This window comes from Monodon monoceros, unplaced genomic scaffold (assembly GCF_005190385.1).
Source record: "Monodon monoceros isolate NGI ecotype Baffin Bay Population unplaced genomic scaffold, NGI_Narwhal_1 Super_Scaffold_6, whole genome shotgun sequence".
NCBI lineage: Eukaryota > Metazoa > Chordata > Mammalia > Artiodactyla > Monodontidae > Monodon > Monodon monoceros.
In genome coordinates this window covers 2,867,103-2,887,338 of record NW_021703783.1, presented here as the reverse complement: position 1 = coordinate 2,887,338, position 20,236 = coordinate 2,867,103, and the positions used below count along the sequence as shown (strand labels likewise).

Sequence of the window (20,236 nt, the reverse complement as noted above, 5' to 3'; positions counted from 1 at the left end):
TTCTGGCGTCATACTTCTTTATTGACTCACGTACTGTTGCGCCGCAAAGCGTCTCTAGGGAAAAGGCACGCACGCCGGCCGAGGGGCTGGGTGAGGCACAGGTAGAGCGCGGCCCCTGAAGCAGCTCCAGGCAACAGAGCTGGCCGGTCCTCTGTGACCCCCTTCCCTCCCGGGAGCCTGTCCGTGATGAAGTCGGGGGCTTGGGGAAGGCGGAGCGAGCGAGCCCCTAGGATTCCCAGTCATCCTCGTCCTCCTCTCCCGGGGCTGGCTGCAGGGGAGGCAGGGGCGGGATGGAGTCCGACATTCGGGCAAAGGCCCCTCCCGGCCCCTCGCTGGCCCCCGGCCCAGGTCCTTTCCCGGAGATACCTGGGAGGGCAAAGGTGGAAAGTGAGGGGGGCTGGTTTGGGGCACCAGTCCACCCGGGCTCTAGAGACTTGAAACAGTGAGAAAAAAGGATGTGGACGACCTCAGCCAGGGAGGCAGCTGGCGTCCTGCTTCCTACCTTTGCGCCTCATGGCCAGCTTGTTGAAGAGATCCGACATCAGGTCTCCACCTTGGCTGGTGGCTCTCACTGCAACAGGAAAGCCATGGGGAGAAGATGAAGGGGCTGGGGTGGACCAGATCCAGCCTGCCTAACACCCTGAGGGCTCTATCAGTGTCCTCTGTGCTGTCAACGCACCCGGCCCCTCTGCAGCCACGAGGCCGCCACGGCTCACACCCGGCCCCTCCGCGGCCATGTGTCACCACAGCTCTTGGAGCTCTGGTCAGTGCTCATAAGAACACAGGTAACCTCTGAGTAACAACAGTCACAGCTACCCTGTGACACAAGGGCACAGACGAGCGGCCTCGCTGGACAGATGAGGAATCTGGCCCAGAGAAATTAGGCAATTTGCTTGGGGTCACAGTGCAAAGCTCAGAAGCAGAGCTGGGACTCAAAACTCAGGACTGGACTCCCAGGGCATTGCTGCTTTAGGCCCAGGTGTGGTATTTATGTCAGCCATGGGGATTCACAGCTGACGTAATCCAGAGTCTCAGAGGCCTAGAGAAGCAGGACTTGGCCAGGTCTCCGTCCCTAAAAAACATCCCAGGTCCCTGCCCGTTTCCTGGACAACTGGCAGAGTCTAAGAAGGCTCTTGCAGTTTGAGTGGCAGAGGCTCTGTCCCCTACGGGCGTAGAGAGGACAGCTCCACTGAGCAGGCTCCAGGAGCAGGAAGGAGCCCTCCCGCGCGGGTCTGGCCGCACCTTGCTTCTGCTCCTTCTGCTTCTTCTTCTCCAGCTTGCGCTCCTTGACGCTGCGCAGCTTGGCCTTGCCGATGCCCCCGGCCTGGCGGATGGACTCCAGCAGAGTGGCCCGGCCACCGGAGGGGTCAACCACTTCCTTGGGCGCTCCCTGGACTGGGGTGGGAAGGGTGCAAGGAAGAGAGGCTGCTCAGGCAGGCCCTGGCCGTGCGGCCCAGAGGCGGCCCTGGGCGGTGTCTGAGGAAGGGCTCTTCCTCGGCGAGGTGGCAGTGGTGAGGCAGCGCCTCGGGAGACTCGGGGCCTGGACGCTGCCTGCATCTGCCCGGGCTCGGCCGGTCCCTCTCCAGCCCCACCTGCTTTAGGTGCCACGCTGCACAGGTGGACCCTGGGAATCACCAGTGTGTTGAGTGTCTGAACTTAACACAGGAGCCAACAGGGGATTTCTGTGCCACTTCTGGGTGCTGGAGATGGACTGAGAGATACAGGAGTAAAACCGAAACCCTACAACTTAAGGGCCACGTGGATACTTTGTTGCTGTAGTTTTCCATGTCTATTAGTTGCCCCCTTTTCCCCGTTGGTTTAAGGGGGAATGGGGGGCCCATGGCTCCCCCTGTCCAGGCTCCACAGACATGGTTTGAAACTGCTGTTATGAACCCAGTAGAACAAGAGTTTGCAATTGGAACTACTCTGAAAATCTAGCATTTATGACCACTTAACTAAGCTACAGAAAATCCTTCAGGGATCCAGAAATGAGGGGCACCCTCAGAGAAAGCAGACCCCCCTCCCTGCCCCGCGTGCCCTATGCCGCTGCTACCTGAAGGAGATGCGCCACCGCTGTCATCCTCCCTGGCTGGCTGTCCCAGCGGGGCCACGGTCTGGGCTGGGGGCGGAGGTGGGAGAGCGCTGACCAGCAGGGCCGGAGCTGGTGGTGGTGGCGGCGGCGGCGGCGGGGGTACTGCCAGCACCCCATCTTCTAGGTGGGAAAAGCGTGAGAAGGTGCCTGCGCAAGAAAGTGGCCAAGCAGGGGTGCTCCCGCCCAAGTCCGTTCCCAGCTCTCGGCTCACCGGGCTTGAAAGGCTCAGCCACCTCCGTGTGGAAGGCAGGCAGCTCTGGAATGGTGCCAGGGGCCGACGGGGCAATGCCGGGGCCTAGATCTGCACTGTACATGAGGTCGTCAGCCACGCCCGGCAGGTCGGGCAGGTAGGACGGCACATCGATCTCAGGCACTTGGCCCAGGTCGGGCACGTAGAAGTAGTTCTCTGGGACCTGTGGGACCGGGGGATGTGGCGGGCCTCGGGCAGCCAGCGGCCTCGCGCGTCCCCGCCACAGCCGGCCGGGGTGAGGGGCTCAGCAGATCCCTGGCCAAGACCACACGGCAGGACCACGTCCCCTCCCCCACCCAAGCATCATTCCTCTCTACCTGCTGCTCCAGCTGTTCTCTCTTGCTGATGGACAGTGGGGCATCGAACAGCTTCTCCTCCGTCTCCGCGCCCAGCATCACATGGGTCTTTGTTACGGCACCAGCCAGGGGGTCCAGGAAGACATACTTTTTGTACCTACAGAGGAGGGGTGGAGGTCAGGAGGTCAGGCGATCCGGCATCTGTTCTAGGCCCGTGGTCTGGACCACCTTTCCTACCTCATCGGGGCCACCATTAGTTTGTACCACGGCCTCCCAGGCCTTACCAGGCAAAACCAACTGGTCAGGAGCCTCGTGGCTCCCGCGTTGCAGACTTCTGCGGCACCCAAGTCTGGTGCCCCTGGCCCCCCACTAAGCCAGGCCAACCCCCCACACACACCCCCCCTCGCCCCACCCTTACAGGTTCTCCGTGGTGTTGAAGAGCAGCAAGGAGCTGACAGAGCTGATGTTGCTGGGGAGACCCCCCAGCCCCTCCTCGGCTTCATCTTCAGGCTCTGGCTTGGTGCTCACACACACGGGGAAGTATTTCAGCTTCTCCTGCGGTGGGGTGACGGGAAATGACCGAGGGATGGTGGGTTTCAGCACCAGGCCAGAGTGACCTCCCCCACTGCAGTCAGAGTCCTCGGGGGACAGAACCCTGGGGTGGGCCTCAGTTCCTCCCCAGTGCCCGGGTCACCCCCGTCAGACCTGCAGTGCCTGCTCGTCCAGGGGACGGTGCTTGCTCTGGACCCTGTGGCGGGCACGTCTCTGCAGGCCAGGGTCCTGGGCCCCCGTGAAGATGGAGCTGTACTCCTGCAGGCGCTCCGGGGCAGGGTACTTGGCACTGGAGAACACCTGTGTACACGGGGAGTCTGAGCACTTCCTCAGGGGGCCTGAGAAGCTCCAGACAGCCTGGGCAGGAGGAAAGCTTGCCGTGTGGCTGAAGCAGGGAGCTGGCAGCCTCAGAGGCATGGGGAGAGGGGAGGGAAGGGGATTTCTGGGACTGCCGACCAGCCAGAGGGACAGGGCCACACACGCTACCTTGATGGCTTTCTTGCTGCCCTTGATCTTCTCAATCTTGGCCTGGGCCAAGGAGACCCTCTCCCCAATGGCCTGCAGCTGGCTCCGGCTGAGCTCTACTCGCTGGGAGATCCTGCCACCGGAAGAAAAAGTCACAGGGGCTGAAGGCTGCTCCCCAAGCCCCTGCAGCCTCCTGCACCCCTTCTGCTTTTAACAGCAAACCTGCGAAGCCAGGGGCTCGGGTAAGGGCTCTTGCCTAAATTTTTGTTTGTGTTTGCGTGTGTTTGTTTTTGGCAGTGCTCCAAAACAAGGAATGCGGGATCTTAGTTCCCCGACCAGGGATCGAACCCGCATTCCCTGCAATGGGAGCGCGGAGTCCTAACCACTGGACTGCCACGGAGGTCCTCGGGTAAGGACTCTTAAAACACAGCAATACCTGCTGTCAGGCCCGATCTTAGAACTGCCCAGGTGACCTCTACCAGGACCATCCAACCTGAAGCATCTAGGAACAGACTGTATTAAGTTCCTTGGAGCTCTGGGTAGGGATGGGCAACCACCTTGGCCCCAAGTTGGCACCTGTACGTGCCACCTGAAGGGACGTGGTTCCTGCCTGCCGGGGTTCTCAGCCTCAGGCCCAGGTGAGCAGAGGCAGAATCGTCATGACTTACATGGAGGAAACCAGAGCTCAGCTGAGTGACAGGCAAGACTGGGCCTGAATTCAAGTCCTGGAGCTGTCCACAAGGAAGTGCCCGGCACATAAGAGGCAGCTTTTGGTAAATCCAAGTCCCCACCGTGGTTCTCATGGTTGTGGTCGGGCTGCCTAGGGGCTGCCACTGCCCCCTCCCCGGATTACGGCGCCCTGCTACACTCCCTGAACATGCCACACACCGCCTTGTCACGTGGCCTCTGCCGTCTCCTCGGATACCCACACGGCTGGTCCCTCACTTCACTGAGCCCCTCGCCGAAGCCTCCCCGACCACGGAACCTAAAGCTGCACCTGTCACTTTCCAACCCCCAGCCAGTTCTTCCATTACACAGAGCCACCTGTCACCACACGTCTCCTGTGCACTCCTAGGCTAAGGGCTTTGTTCCCCGCTGTGTTCCCAGAGCCTGGAACAGTGCCTGGCACCTGCAGGGGTCCCTCTGCAGTTACTGAATGGCTAACACCATGTGCCCCAAAGATAAACGCACACGAGCCTCACTTGCGTTATTCAGCAACACGAGGTACTTCTCACTGCACGGGGACTCCGGCTCCCCTGCCAGGGCGTCCTGCCCCTGAGTGCTCCCCTACCTCCAGGGACACCTGCCCGTGGCGACCGTGTTCCACATCCACAGCGGTGGTCACATCTCCACGTTCACCGGGCAGGAGTGAGCACACAGCGAGGCACGAGAGACGAGGCAGAGTTGCAAGCTCAGCTCCCGGGGAATGGCCAGAGGACACAGTGAGTGGATGGCCGAGGAGTGCCGCGGTCCCTGGGGTCAGAGACCACACGGCCAGGGAACTCTAGGATTCCTTTAACGGGTTGAAGTGAACAGTCAAGACTCTGGCCCAACCTTCTTAAACCACCCCCACCAACTTTAGAATGTTTTAGCCCCCAGAGAACACACCTGATCGGCCAGCTTCACAACCCAGGGGTCTCCACCCCTGATGAAATCTCCTTGGTTACTCCTGGCCCCTCGTGTGCAAGGGCTTGGGGATGCAGGGGCTGGCCTACGAGCAGGGACCCAAACCAGCTTAGTTTTCCTTGACAGGCTGGTCCGAGTGGGGCAGCAAGGCAGACAGAACAAGAGGCACGGTTTCCTTCTGGGAGAGACGCAGAACCAGCACCCTGTCCGAGCCCCAGCTTTCCGGCAGGGAGATCAGTCTCCCTGCTTGCACACAGGCCAGTTCCTGCGGCTCCAGGCTCAGCCCTACGCTGCCCGGGGCTGAAGCAACCTCACAGTTATGTAACCGCTCCACTCAAAGGTGCCACGGAGGGTGGGAGTGATGTCGGAACTAGAGCCAGACACAGCCGGCTCTGTCTGGGTCTTCCATCTGATTTCTCCAAGTTACAAACATCAAGCTTAACAATGGATCCTGGCAAATTTCCAGAATGGGTTATTAAATAAAGGGTCGTAAGCAATTTGAAATGGAAGAGGCGGGTCCCCGGGGCCAGCACGGTTCTAAATTCATAGCATTTCTTTTTTGACAAGGTTATTAGACTGGCGTATCAGGGGAAAACCTTAACACACAGTGCAGCTTGAGTCAGCAAGGATTCTGACGGCTTCTCACAAAATCCCGTGGACAAGATGGAGCTATGGGGGCCGGAGGAGAGCACATTTAGGAAAAATCAGAGCCAGAGAACAACAGCGCCCCAAAGGCACGGCTGAAGAATGGACTGATCTCAGCCCTGCACGAAGGTCTCTGGCAGGGCGCCGCAGTCTCATGCGACTCTTGATCAGTAAGCTGGGGGCATCAAATGGGGAGGCCCCCAAACGGTCTGCACGAAGGGATCCAGACTCACGGGATCCTGAAAGGCCAGGCCAGAAAAGATGAAACTGATAAGGAATGAACGTGAAGCTCAGCATTCGGGTTTAAAAGGTCAAGGGCACAAACACAGAGGACGGAGGTTTAGCAGGAGGTTTCGCTTACCTATGAGCTGAAAGCACGTTAAGCAGCTTGGAAGGGAAGTGAGGTCTCAGAGCACACAGCTCCTGAGATCTTCCCACCTTCTTTCAATAAATAGGGAATGTCCACTCTCCTGGAGGCACTACAGAGAAAACAGAGCTCATCTACGCCAGACGCCCACCTCGTCCACAGCCGTGTCCCCTTCAAACTGGTTCCACATGTTAAGAGGACTCTGAAGTCCCTTCTAGACCACAGGGTCTGTCTGATTCACAGCTGCATCTCTAGCACCTGGGACAATGCCTGACATGTAACATCCTGGCTGAATACAAAATGACAAGCTAACGAACAACCAGAGGAAGGTGATGAGGCGGGTCATGGTGGGAAGATAACTGAAGGATGTTCTGGCTGAAGATGAGATGACTTCGAGAATATGAAAATCCCCTTCAGATATCAGAAAGATCACAAGTGCTGTCAGGCGGAAAAGCGATTAGACTTTCTGTCACCCCAGAGAGTGAGCTGCATTACAGCCGGTGGGAGGAGTTACATGGAAACAGACCTCTCAGTTCTGCATAAGGAGAACTTTCTTGTAAACAGCTGCATGGCTTTGCAAAGCAATCAGATTCCAGCTGGATGCCCACCTGTCAGGGATGCTCCAGGGGAGATTCCTGTGTGGGACAGGGGGAATGGAGGATGGGATTTCCAGGGTTCTTTTCTTATCCAAGAGCCTAGGACGGCTAAGTAACACCTTGCTTGTTGACAAAGTCCCCAGGCAGCCCAATCTCAGGCCAAGGGTGAGAAGGAGGTTTCAATCTGTGCGTCACCTCTACCGCCTGGCAGGCAGTGTTAGGATGGCCTGCTGGGCCACACGGGGCCTGGGACCAAGAGCCAGGAGTGATTAGCAACACCCACCACGAGCGGGGCTGGCGGCAAGAGGGCGACTTGTTTGCCGCTCCTTATCTAGAGCCCCTGGCTTGGTGGCTGGCTTCAGGCAGGTCAGTTTCCAGGCTCATCACTGGAGCCACGTCCCTATAGCATGTCACCAGGACACCAGCAGGGAAGGAACTGGCTCAGTCAGTCTGCTGAGAGCCTGGGACAGAGATGCATCAGATAACACATATCTGCTCTCAAGGAGATAAACAACTACAATGTCCCAAAGACCTGGGGACAGCAGCAGTGTGGCCTTCAGCCAGTCACTTAACTGATCTATGTCTCACCTTCTTCAGCTGAAAAACAGGAATTGTAACTTCTACATCGTGGAATTGCTGTAAAGGTCAAAGTGAGAGACTGGATGTCTCATGAGCTGTACAAGCTGACATGTCCCAAGAACTTGGTCAACATTTACCTTTACCACCCACAGACTAGGAGGGGTGAGGGGCTCCAGGCAGTGAAAAAAGTTCCAGATGAGGAAACAGCACTCTGCAAGGGAGCACCACAGAGAGTGGAGCACAGAGGGCTCTTCTGGCTGGGGCCTGGGATGTGAGGTGGTCAAGGTCAATGACACACCTAGGGGGCCAGGACAGTGCCTGGGCTCCGTGTCCCCACCACCTCCAAAGCTGACCCCCATGGCCGTATGGGAGGGTTTCCTAGGAAGCCACAGGCCCCTGGCCCCTGCAGGGCTGCCACACCCTCCAATCATCACCCCAGTCAGCTGCTGTGACAGGGCCACTCCCCTGGCCCTAACTGCTGCTGCTTCTCCCCTCGCCAGCCCTACCGCCGCACCCCCCAGCCGGTCCCCTGAACAGCTCTTGCTTCCCCTTGTCTTCTCCACTCACTGGGGTAATTAAGAATGATCTGCTAATTATGCAGGCAGCTGACTGAGGCCTCCTAACCTTGGAAGGCACAGGTGCGGATCAGCAGGGAGAAGGGGGGAGCGGGGAGAAGGGAGGCAGGGCCCAAGAAGAGGAAGCAGGAAGTGAGGAGGAAGAGTGGGGAGGTGAAAAGGGAGGAAGGGGGGAAGAGGGCAGAAAGGAGGAGGAAAGGAAGAGGAGAGGAAGGGAAGGAGCCTTGCAAAGGCCAAGTGGCCGGGCTGGAGCCGACGGGGAGGGCAAGCCCACACACAGTCCCAGTCTGCCCTGCCCCCACTGCTGCCCCTCTGCCCTCATGGAAGTCATGTGCAGCAGGGGACTTCTCTGGGCGGGTACCCTGGGGCTGGCTTCTCCCAGGTGATGATGGGCAGGTGAGGGCAGGTCTGCTAGGCAGGAGGACAAGCCAGGGAGGGGCTGCAAGGAGCGGGAGGAAGGAGCCAGCTGGGGACACCGACCTTCCCACAAGCTCACCTGCCTGGGGGCACAGGCTCCGGGTGGGGCTGAGGGGCTGGGCCTGCGCCTGAGCTGGGGGGGGGGGGGGGGGGGCGGGGAGCAGAGACATCAAGCATTTCTTCTCCACCCGCCGCCTCTCCTTTGCGAGAGGAGCACGTTCAAGGGGCGAGGTTCCAAGCTGGGGTCACATCCCTCAGCAAAAGCCCGTGAGAACAGAGGAGCCCCTGCTGCAGAATGGGGGGCGGGGCTTGGCACTCTCCACTCCCTGTCGTCCCCGACCCCTCCCTCCCTTTCATCCTGTTCCCAATCTGTCATCTGGTCCTGTCGTTATTCCATTTGCAGTGTCTCCTATCCGCCTCCCTACCTGCAGCCCCCCCCCCCCCGCCCCCGCACCCCGACCGCAGCCTCTCCCTGCCCACAGCACGGCTCCCCTGGGACGGCTGCCTGATGAACCTTCCCCAAACACTTCTGTCCCATCACTTCCGGCTCAAGAACCTATCCGGGCTCCCAAAACCCTGGGCTCAAGCTCAAAGCCCCATCCAGCTGGGCGAAACCCCACGGCCCTGACTCACATGTCCCAGCTCTCCCCTCAGCCACATCCTCTTGCCCGCTCCTTCCACCAGGGACCGTCCCCAGCGTTGCAGCGGGAGGAGGGCTCCCAAGGGCACAGACACACGGAGGGCTGACTTTCAGCCCCGTCCTGCAGCGAAGGAGTGGACCGTTGGGACAGGCGGCACTCAGGTACTCAGGGCCCCGCGGCCCGGGGCGCACCGCCCTCCAGTCAGGCCTCAAGCCTTTGGCACTCATTTCCGGGCCCCAGCGGAGGGCCCTCAGGCGGCGTTCCCCACCCGGCCTCGCCAGAACCCTTCCGCGTGGCCTCATTCGCACCTCTCCTTCAGGAGGCCTTCCCTGACCTGGGGGAGCAGGCGCTGGTTTTCCTCTCTAGCATCTGCTCCCTCCTCGTTCCGTAACAGCCTGCTTCCTATGGGGGCGCCATCGCTCCCACTGGCTCGGTCCCGCACTTTGGGTGGGGCTAAACCCAGGGCCTGGGGGTAAGGCATGTGACCGAGGTCTGAGCCAGCTGCTGTGTCACCCTCCCCGCCAGCCCGGCCCCAGCCACTGGCTCTGGGATGGCCATGAGAACCAGGCCAGGCCAGTGGGAGGGCGGGACTTCCGAGGGAACTGCTGCAGAGGAAGACATTCTTTCCTGCTGGACCTGAGCCTGAGTATGAACCCTGGGCCCACTGGTTACCTTGCAAGAGCGAGGCCTGTCTGGGAATGGGGCCAACCCAGAAGTAGCGAGCGGGGATGGGATGAGAGCAAAACCAGGCCCTGCTGACAGCATTTAGCCCTGCAGCTCCAAAGGCTGCTCTATGCACGGGTTACTTCTGCTTATTGGTCTGGGGAGTCTGACTGATAAATGTGCTGCCAGTTCTTGTCTCTCTCGCCTCTAGGCCCCTAGGAGCTCACACAGTTCATGCTACGCGGCTCAGAATCAGCTCAGATGGCTGTTTTCCCATCCTAGACGACGACGTCCCTGAGGACGGGAACCCCATGCCACACACCATTAGTATCCCTCTGACCTGAATGCTGGGCACGTGGTGGGGGGTCAATGGGGGGACCTGGAACCCAGCGGTGAGGGAAGCGTGGATGCAGGTACCAGGCTCCTGGGAGCATCCTACCATCCCTGGGCCATGCCGAGCCTATGTTCAACCAACTCGCCACTCCCTCCCCACGAGATGGCCTTCCTGCCCTCTGCTCACCCCATCCAGGGTCAGAGGAACGTGAAAATGTCCACTGGTGCCAAACACCAGGAAGGGAAAGGAAAGTATGCTAAAAATCCAATGCCCCCCTTACAGAAAGGCAAGCACGCAGTCACAATCTTGGTGAGGAAACACAAATATTTCTGATGGATTGTTTCTAGCATCCGTTTCAATCACGAGGTATGGGGTGGCCATAATCTGGGACCAATGGCTCTTAAAGGCCTGTGTCCTCTGGTTTACGTGTTCCTTGGGCATATTTAGCACAAAAATTAGCACAGAAGGGGCACCTAACACTTCCTATAACTACTGATAGCAGGTTAACGGAGGGCCAGAATAGGCAGCAAATGAGCAGAGATGATGTCACCAGATAAGAGGAAGGAACATGTCCTGGATGCTTACTATATGCCGGCACTTCAATTCCTTGGCATGTTCCAATTCATTTCATCTTAACAGTCCTCTGAGGAAGGTACCATTATTACTGCCAGTTTATGGACGGGAACACTGAGACTTAGCGAGGTTAAGTAACTTGCCCGAGGTTACAGAGCAAGCAAATGGGGAGGCCAGACTGGAGCCCAGGAAGTCTGCTCCAGGGTCAACCCCCTTAACTACTTCGGGGCACCGCCCTCGGGTACATTTACATCCGGGATAGGCCCCTGAGGCAGGCAGGTGCATTAGTGGGCAGCCCAGAGGCAAAAGAGTCAGGTGGATCTAATGTTTGGACTGTGTCCAGCTACAGACAATGACTCCATTGTCTGCCCCCATTGGGGAAGGCTTCTGGGAAGAGGTGGAATTCCAGTTGGTGGGGGAGGAGACTGCATGCTGCAGCGTCGGGGTTCCTGGTCTGGGGTACAAGCAGGGGACGGTGTGGGAGACCTGACCAGCAGAGGGACCTGAGTCAGGCAGTCAAATACTCCAGCCTTCAGGGGGCACGGTGTGGGCACCCAGGAAGGAGAAGCTCTATGCCCCTCTCAGCTTGCTCATGGCCAGAGAAAGATAGGACCCGTACAGGACAAAGGGCTGAATGAGTGAATACACTCAGGTCAGCGGTGGCACACAGTTAATGTGATGCAAATATTAGTTGTTACAAAAATATTAAAAATAGGTTTTGCCACAATTTTAATTAACTAACATGCAATTAATCAATTAGAGTCTGTCTCTGCTGCTGGAGTATATCCTCTGGCTGGGCAGAGATGCTGCCTTAGTCGTTGCTGTAACTAAAGAGAGTAGCACAGAGCCCTGCACACAAGAAGTGTTGGGCGAATATTCGCTGACAGTGGGAATAAGCGAAAGAACAGGGCCCCCCAGTGGGGGGAAGAGCATGAGCTGGGAGAGCTGTACCACCACTGGGTGGATGCACAAGGAACCCAGGGGCTAAGAGGGACAGGAGGTAGTGAGCTCTTATGATAAAATTCGAAGCTGGGCACCCAGCTTGGCCCCTTGGGCACAAGAAAGCCAGCTGGGTCCCCCTCAGGACCAAGAATCACCAAAAGGGGTGCTCTGAGAGGGTGCATTCTGGGATTGGAGAGATGACTGCCCAGGGCGGGGAGCAGCCCCCGATCAGGTGAGGGTGGCAGCAGCACCCACCTGCTGAAGATGTCTCCGGAGACCTTCTGTAGGTGCTGCAGGGCATCCGCCACCTGCTGGATGGCCTCCTCTCGCCGCAGGTCTGGCTGTATGAGGGGCACCGCGTAGGTCTGATCGGCCAACGGACTCTGAGTCCCCGTGGGGGTCATGGTGCCTGGGGGTGGGAACTGAGCATCAGGACTACCCGCACACCCACCTGCCACGGGACGAGGTGATGGGCGCACAGCCCCCCGCCCAGCAGTCTGCATGGGGTGGGGCGGGGGGGACACAGCACTGGGTGGGAGGCTGGGCGCTCACAGGAGCTGGTGTTCTGCTGAAGCTTGTTGGGTGAACGAGGGAGGGAAGTTGCTAAGGGCCAGAGACTGACATGAAGCATTCAGAGGAGGTGCAATGCTGACTGGCTGCCGGGAGGCACTTGGAACCCAGCTAGGCACCCCTTCCCCACCTCATCTCACTTCAACCTCCAAAGCCTGGATGAACAAGAAAGAAACCCTGGCTGCAGAGTGAAAAAGAGGGAAGGGTTTGGGGGGAAAGTTGCCTGTGTCAACTCCCAAACGGTACCCGGGTCTGGGAAAGCACAGACAATGTGGACTCGAGCGTCCTGCTCCCGAGACAGGACAGGCAGTGGCTGGAGACTCCAGGGTTAAGGATGTCCGGGCTCTGCTCTCCCAGGCCAGAGCTAAGGGGGGCCAGGAGGAAGGAGGGGCACATGGGGGCAGGGGACAGGAAGGAAAAACACTCCTTGGAACTGCAAGAGGGGGGCAGTCAGTCTATTTATACTGGGTTTAATTAACTCCGCTCCCTGGTGCCACCGAAGCAGCAATCACACTGCAGACGGCACTGATTTGATTGGCGAGAGGTATCGGGCAGAATATTAAGGCACCAAGCCCCTATAAATAGGCCTAATCGCAGCCCCTCGGTAGAAGAGTGAGGAAGACACTAAGCAGGCCTGGCACTGTGCCCCAGACCTGCTCTTCTAGGCACTACGCTGGGGTCCCTGGTTGCAACAGAGGTGTGGGTGGGGTTGGGTAAGTGTGGCATGGAGGGTTTAGGAGGCTTCATTTGAGTTTCAAGTGCTGTGTGACCTGGGGTAAGTTGTTTGCCTTCTCTGAATCTCTGATTCTTTCCATTTCTCATCCTACAGACTGAGAATGGCACTGCCCTCTGAGAAGTGGTTATTCTCAATGTTTCACGCCAATCTCCTCAGCAAGCTGGAGCTTATCCTCTGTTGGCCTCCCCTGCCCTTCCTTCCACCCAACTTGTTCTTGCCTACCCTTCCTAGGCCAGCACTTCTCCTGGTCCGAGATGACCATTCTGCTCTCCAAGTTTTTCTCCAGCAGTGAGCTCCTCAGCTTCCTAGACCTGAACCTGCAGAGAATCCTCATCAGGGCCCAGGAGTAACTCACCTCCCCACTTCTCTTCCCACCTATCAAATGACCAAAGTGGAGCCAGCTGATGCCAAACCACCTGAGGAACCTGACCCTCTGGGAACTCGCATGCCTTTCAAAAATCCCACCCCCATCCCTCTTTGCATTTACACTGATGCAAATCTGCCTGGAGTCCTAACTTAGCTCTGTACCTCAGGGAGTAAAAGGCAGAAAGAAGGTACTTTCTGGGCTCATCTTGTGATGTATTCCTCATGGTCAGTCACCACACCCTGTGTATGTGCCCATGCACGACGGGGTAGAACAGGCACAAAGCTCCTAAGCAAGGAAGGAGCAGGTCTGTTCAGGAATTAAGAAACGCTACAGCTTCGTTTAGCACTTTACTCATTCTGTCTGCTGACAAATGCTCATCGACTGTCAGGTGCTGGCCATGATCACAACAAAGATGAAGAGGACGCTATACTAGCTGTGAAGACAGCCTGGAAAACAATTAAACAGCAGGTGATAAGTGCTCTAATCCAGCCATGAATCCAGTGCTAGGGGACACTGAGGAAGGAGTGAGTGATAAACCCCTTCTGGGGTCAGGGGAGTCAGGAATAGCTCTTAGCAGAAGCTGTACCTCCCTGCCAGACCCAGGGAGACAGGGCAGGGCGAGAGCACCCCAGGCAGAAAGGACAATTGAACAAAGGTGTGTAGGGGAAGGGCAACTGGTTTGGGCAATGAGGATGAAACCATCCTTGGCTAAGTAGCAAAAAAAAAAGAGGCCAGACCGTGAAAAACACTGAATACCACGGCAAGGAGTGTGGACTCGAGCCTGCAGGCCCGGAATGAAAACCTCAGACCTGTCGTCCAATACAGGAGCCACTGGCTACGTGGGCTATCGAGCACCTGAAATGTAGTCTACGTGTAAAATACACACCAAATTTCAAACTTCCTAGTAAAAAAGGAATGTAAAGTATCTCATTAAGATTTTAAATATTGATTACATGTTGAAATGACCATATTTTAAATACAGTGGGCTAAATAAAACACATCACTAAGTTAATTTCGCCGTTTCCTTTTACTTTTAAAGTCACATATGTGGCTCGCATAATATTTCTATGGGACGGCGCTACCTTAGAGAATCTGGTAAAAACTGTGGACTCCCCCAGAAAAATGAACATAGAGCAAACCCGCTCTCACAATGCTGTTGATAAATTTCGAAGTGCTCGGGATCCCTCCCGCGACCCACGCCCGACACCCAGCTCGGAGGCAGGCAACGGGGACCCAAGCAGGGTTAAAGCGGTGTGGGGTCATCCAGGGGCCGGGAGGGGTGGCTGCAAACGGAGGGTCTGAGCATCCACTGCAGCTCGTTCCGAGAGCCGGGCCCTCCCCGCGAACCGACAGGGGCGGGGGGCGCCGACCCTCCTACTGAGGCCCAGGCCGGCCCCGCGGGTCGGCCAGCCAGCCGGCGGCCGAGGCGGAAGTCACCGGGCCCGGGCCTCCCGCCTCGGCTCCCGGCCCGGCGGCGCCCCCCGGAGCCGCTCCCGCCTCCTTCCGTCCCCTCCGCGACCGGCCCCACCCCCGTCCCGCGCGTCCCGGCCAGGCCCGCGCCCTCACCTGCGCGACGCCCGCCGCTTCCGCTCCGCCGGCCGGGCCCCGCCGCCGCCCGCTCCGCCTCCCCGGCGCTCCCGGCCCCGGGCTCTGGCCCCGCCTCCAGCCGCCAGTTCCGCTCGCTCGGCGCCGCGGCTCAGGGGCCCTAGCCGCCCGCGCCTCGATCCCTCAGGCCTCAGCTCGCCGCCAGCCCCTCAGCGGCTCCTCACCCCGCCACCGAGCACGACCCCGGCGCCCTCTGCCCCTTCTCCCCGCGCAGCCCCGCCCCTTCCCGCGCAGCCCCGCCCCTCCTCGCGCAGCCCCTCCCCTCCCTCCGCGCCCCCTCCACCCACAGGCTCGGAGGCGTACTTGACTGACTGCCCCTTCTCTTTCAGCCCGGATTTTCTGGGATTGGGATCTGCGGGCCGAGCTCCCCGCAGAGTCCGCCCGGTGCCCGCCCCGCCTTAAAAAGTATAAATAAATGCCGGGCACAGAAGGACAAAAGCTGTACGAGTCCACGCTGTGCGAGGTGTTCAGAGCCGTCAGATCCAAACAGAGCCAGAACGGCGGTTACGGAGGGGGCGTTATTGTTTAGCGGGTACAGAGCTCGTGACGGTTTTCTCCTGGACCACACTTTAGTCGGGGTCCTTTGAATCCTCTTTCAACTAGGCCTCCACTTGCGTCGCCCAGTTTTAGCGAGAATCCTGTTACTCGTTTTAGCCAGAACCTCCCCCCCCCACCCCGCCCTCTTATCTGACCAAATGCCTCCCTCCCCCGTCCCCAGGTGACGTCCCATCCCTCACCTGCCTGCCTGCAGCAAGAATCCTAGCCAAGAATTACCCAACCCTCTTAGTAATTTTCTATCCCCCCCAATCCGGCTTCTTGGCTAAAAGTCCCCACTTGTCCACGCCGTATTTGGAATTGACCCCTGTTCTGTACTGACCTCTCTTTTCCCTTGTTGCAAAGTCCTGAATAAAATCTGCTTTCACCCCTTTAATGACTGTGCGGCTCTGGTTTTCTTTGACCTGTCAGTTTGTGATGATGACAAAGTTCTGGAGATTGGTAGCGGTGATGGTTGCACCACGATGTGAATGTACGTAATGCCACTGAACTGTACATTTAGAGTGGTCAAAATGGTAAATTTTATGTTACGTTTTTGTTATGCCAAGAAAAAAAAAGCTCAATGGTTTTTAAAAAGACTTTTAAAAAGTTAAATATGTAAAGCAAGAATCTGTCCAGAGACCCTGTGATAGTACTTTGTGAGGCCCACTGGCCTGCCTCAAAACTCTTGGCCCTTCTCTTTTAGGGTTGCGGGATAAAAATACAGGACACCAAGGTCATTTGAATTTCAGATGAAAAAAAACAAATTTTTTTCTATTTTTTTTTAGTATAAGTATGTCCCAAACGAAGTATGGGACACATTTACACTAAAAAAATCATTCCTCGTTTATTTGAAATTCAGAATTAAGTGTTTATATTTTTATTTGCTAAATCTGGCAACCCTACTCTCTTCCCAATACTCTCCGAATTTTGTCCTCCTTCCCTGCCCCGCCTCTCGCGTCCGTCCCTGGGAGAGAGTTAGGTTGAATTGTCTAATTTGATGAGAACACCCCCAATGACTTGCAGGCTGTAGCACATGGTTCCCACCAATGATGGGTAAGAGATGGGTTTGCACATGTATTATAGACTGAATGTGTCCCCCCCGCCCCAAATTAATACGTTAACACCCTAACCCCCAGTGTGACGGTATTTGGGCCAGGGCCTTTGGGAGGTAATTAGGGTTAGATGAAGTCATGAGGGTGGGGTACCCACGATGGGATTACAGCCCTTATGAGAAGGGCTACTCTCTTTCCACTACTAAGGACACAGGGAAAAGGCAGCCATCACAAACCAGGAAGAGAGCTCTCTCCAGGAACCAAATCAACTGGCACCTTAATCTTGGACCTTCCAGCCTCCAGAACCGTGAAAAATAAATTTATGCTGTTTAAGCCACTCTATGGTATTTTGTTTCTGACTAATACGACCTGCAAGCTCATTTCCCCCTCACTCCACCTGAGCAATGACTAAGCAGCTTAAGGTGTCTGGACAGAAAGCTCAGAGGCTTGGGGCTCTGCCCCTCGTCCTCTGTGCGACCTTGGGCAAGTCATCCGATGGGGCCTCAGCTGCCCCATTTATAAACTGCAGTTAAGAGTGCTGGCCCTGCCTCCTTTAGAGAGCTGCAGGTAAAGGGCATCTAAGTGCTCTGTGATCTGTAAAGTGTGCTCGAACACAAAAGGCTCCAGGATGTCTGTCTGTACATAGACACGTGCCCACATGCCCCACATCACACATCCAACCTGGCTGTGTTTTCTCACAAAAGTGCGGCAAGACAGCACCCCCAGTCCAGAGCAGCCAGTTCACCCTCCAGACCGTTCACCCACACTTCATCAAAGATCTCTACCAAATCTGCTGGTGAAAGGCTCATCCCAGACTTAATTTTAAAGATTTCCTGGGACTTCCCTGGTGGTGCAGTGGATAAGACTCTGCGCTCCCAATGCAGGGGACCCGGGTTCCATCCCTGGTCAGGGAACTAGATCCCACAAGCATGCCGCAACTAAGAGTTCTCATGCCACAACTAAGGAGCCCACCTGCTGCAACTAAGGAGCTGGTGAGCCGCAACTAAGGAGCCCGCCTGCTGCAACTAAGACCCAGTGCAACCTAATTAATTAATTAATTTAAAAAAATAATAAATATTTCCTAGGAGCTGGACTGCAAAGACATTTAACCTCAGCCACTCGAGCTACAGAGGGAACCTTTGACCTCAGTCTGGATAAAGAAAAGCTAAGTGTCGTCTTAACATGTGGACACTGGGGCCCCACCTGCCTCTGCTAGCCCAGCATGTGATGCTGTTTATATGAAACATCCAGAAAAGGAAAATCCACAGAGAATGCAGATTGGTGGTTTCCAAGAGCTGAGGGAAAGGGATAAAGCAAAATGACTGCTTCACGGGTATAAGATTTAATTTTTAAATTTTTGGCCACACTGCACAGCATGCGGGGATCTTAGTTCCCTGATCAGCGATCGAACCCGTGCCCCATGCAGTGGAAGCACAAGGTCTTAACCACTGGACCGCCAGGGAAGTCCCGGCTATAAGGTTTTCTTTGGAGGGTGATGAAAGGTTTTGGAGCTACACAGAAAGAGCGGCTGCACGACAATGTGAATGCACCAAATGCCACTGAATTGTTCACTTTAAAACAGTTTTATGTGGCTTTGACCTCACTGTACAAAACAAAACAGAAGGACGATGCTGGGGCATAAGAAGCGCTAAGTACTAGTTGTGATTATCCTGCATTCCCCGACCCCACCCACGCGAGGGCTGAGCCTGCGTTTTGTACTTCTGCACTCTCCTTGGTGTGGAGCTTGCACTGGAAGGGGCAGGGAGGCCACTGGCCGAGGACCTCTTCTGTGTGTCCCCTAGGGATTCCTTTTTTTTTCTTCAGAAGAAGGATGAGGAAGCCACACATTGTCCCTTGTCACTGTTCTCTCAGCACACGTTTATTGAGTGCTTGCTCTGTGTCTTCAGACAAGTCAGAGAAACAGGCCCTTGAGTGCATGACGGCCAGCGTGTGATGGAGTTTTGAGAGCAGCAGAGTGGGAGCACAGGCGCTGGGGAGCAGGGGCAGGGGCCCACACATTCACTTAGGAGCGTGTTCAAGTGTGCCAAACAGGAACTTCACCGCAGGGCTCTAAGCCTTAGGAGTTTCATTTTCCATATATGGACCACACCATCTTTATCCAGTCCTCTGTTGATGGACGCTTAGGTGGCTTCCATGTCCTGGCTCTTGTAAATAGTGCTGCAAGGAACATTGGGGTGCATGTATCTTTTTGAATTATGGCTTTCTCCGTGTATATGGAATATTACTCAGCCATAAAAAGGAATGAAATTGTGCCATTTGCAGAGCCGTGGATGGACCTAGAGACTGTCATACAGAGTGAAGTAAGCTAGAAAGAGAAAAACAAATATCATATAATATTGCTCATATGTGGAATCTAGAAAAATGGTACAGATGAACTTATTTGCAAAGCAGAAATAGAGACACAGATGTAGAGAACAAACTTATGGATACCAAGGGGGGAAGCAGGGGTAGGAGGAATTGGGAGATTGGGATTGACATATATACACTACTATGTATAAAATAACTAATGAGGACCTACTGTATAGCATAGAGAACTCTACTCAGTGCTCTGTGGTGACCTAAATGGGAAGGAAATCCAGAAAAGAGGGGATATATGTATACGTATAACTGATTCACTTTGCTGTACAGTAGAAACTAACACAACATTGTAAAGCAACTATACTCCAATAAAAAGTAATTTTAAAAATTAAAAAAAAAAAAAGAAGTTTCATTTTCCACGTTACAAGAGAACTGGAGGTAAGCGGAACGGGGCTGATCGTGGTGGCTTTAGGAACCTAGACTCTTCTTTCTACTGTGCCTTAGCACGTGGCTTTCATCCTTATGCTTGTAATATGTGTGCTCCATTCTGTACACTGCATCTGACTTCCAGGTGGGAAGAAAGGAAGGACAAAGCAAAATGGTAAAATGCAGATGTGGGCCCAATCTACTTTTTTTTGTTTGTTTGCGGTACGAGGGCCTCTCACTGTTGTGGCCTCTCCCGTTGCGGAGCACAGGCTCTGGACGCGCAGGCTCAGCGGCCATGGCCCACGGGCCCAGCCGCTCCATGGCATGTGGGATCTTCCCGGACCGGGGCACGAACCCGTGTCCCCTGCATAGGCAGGCGGACTCTCAACCACTGCGCCACCAGGGAAGCCCCCAATCTACTTCTTTTTAGGAAAGATTCCCTAACAATCTCCATCCAGCAACTTCTTCTTACATCTTATTGGCCAGGACTGGACCACATGACTGCAGCCAGGTACAGAGGAGTCTTGGGACGTGAGTATTTGTAACTGGGGATACTACTTCCCTGAACAAAATAGGGATTCTATTAGGAAGGAGAGGATAGAAGGAGGGTAGTCAACTGTGCAGTGTCTGCTGGAGACACCCAACCTTTGTTCAAGTTTGCTCAGAGAAGGATTTCTGAAGGATGCAATGCCAGAGATGAAGCTTAAAGGATGAGCAGGAGTTACCCCAGGGAAGGAGGGTGGGGTTATAGGCATTCCATGAACACAAGACAGCAGGAGTCTATTCATTAAGGTAAGGCTAGCTGCTGCAACAAACTGAAAACAGTTCCATCACTTCTCACTAATGGAACACCCAAGTCCATGGACGGCTTTCCTTCATGCTTTAACTCAGGTACCTGAGTTCTTTCCATCTATGGCTCTGCCGCCTTCACCATGGGGCTTCTGGGGTTGGGAAGGGAAAGAACATGAAGAGCATGTGGGAGTTTTGATGCAACAGGCCTGGCAGCAGCAT

At 55.8% G+C, this 20,236-nt stretch overlaps 1 protein-coding gene across 6 annotated transcripts; it reads right to left on the bottom strand.

Moving 5' to 3' along the window:
* Positions 1-27: 27 nt before the first annotated feature.
* On the bottom strand, positions 28-15,072 carry WASHC1 (WASH complex subunit 1). 6 transcript variants are annotated; one of them, XM_029204331.1, is made up of 11 exons: positions 13,142-13,313; positions 11,869-12,022; positions 3,677-3,788; positions 3,344-3,490; positions 3,057-3,193; positions 2,660-2,795; positions 2,304-2,505; positions 2,054-2,212; positions 1,243-1,395; positions 503-571; positions 28-268 (listed from the first exon to the last, which is right to left on the bottom strand). In XM_029204331.1, exons 1-11 carry the CDS (start codon positions 13,251-13,253, stop codon positions 240-242), a joined length of 1,410 nt encoding a protein of 469 aa, XP_029060164.1. In that variant the 5' UTR covers positions 13,254-13,313; the 3' UTR covers positions 28-239. The 6 variants fall into 6 exon arrangements, with proteins under 6 accessions (XP_029060164.1, XP_029060165.1, XP_029060168.1 ...); XM_029204332.1 differs by lacking the exon at positions 13,142-13,313 and adding an exon at positions 14,853-15,072 and having other exon boundaries at positions 111-366; XM_029204335.1 differs by having other exon boundaries at positions 111-366; positions 13,142-13,337.
* Positions 15,073-20,236: the final 5,164 nt, after the last annotated feature.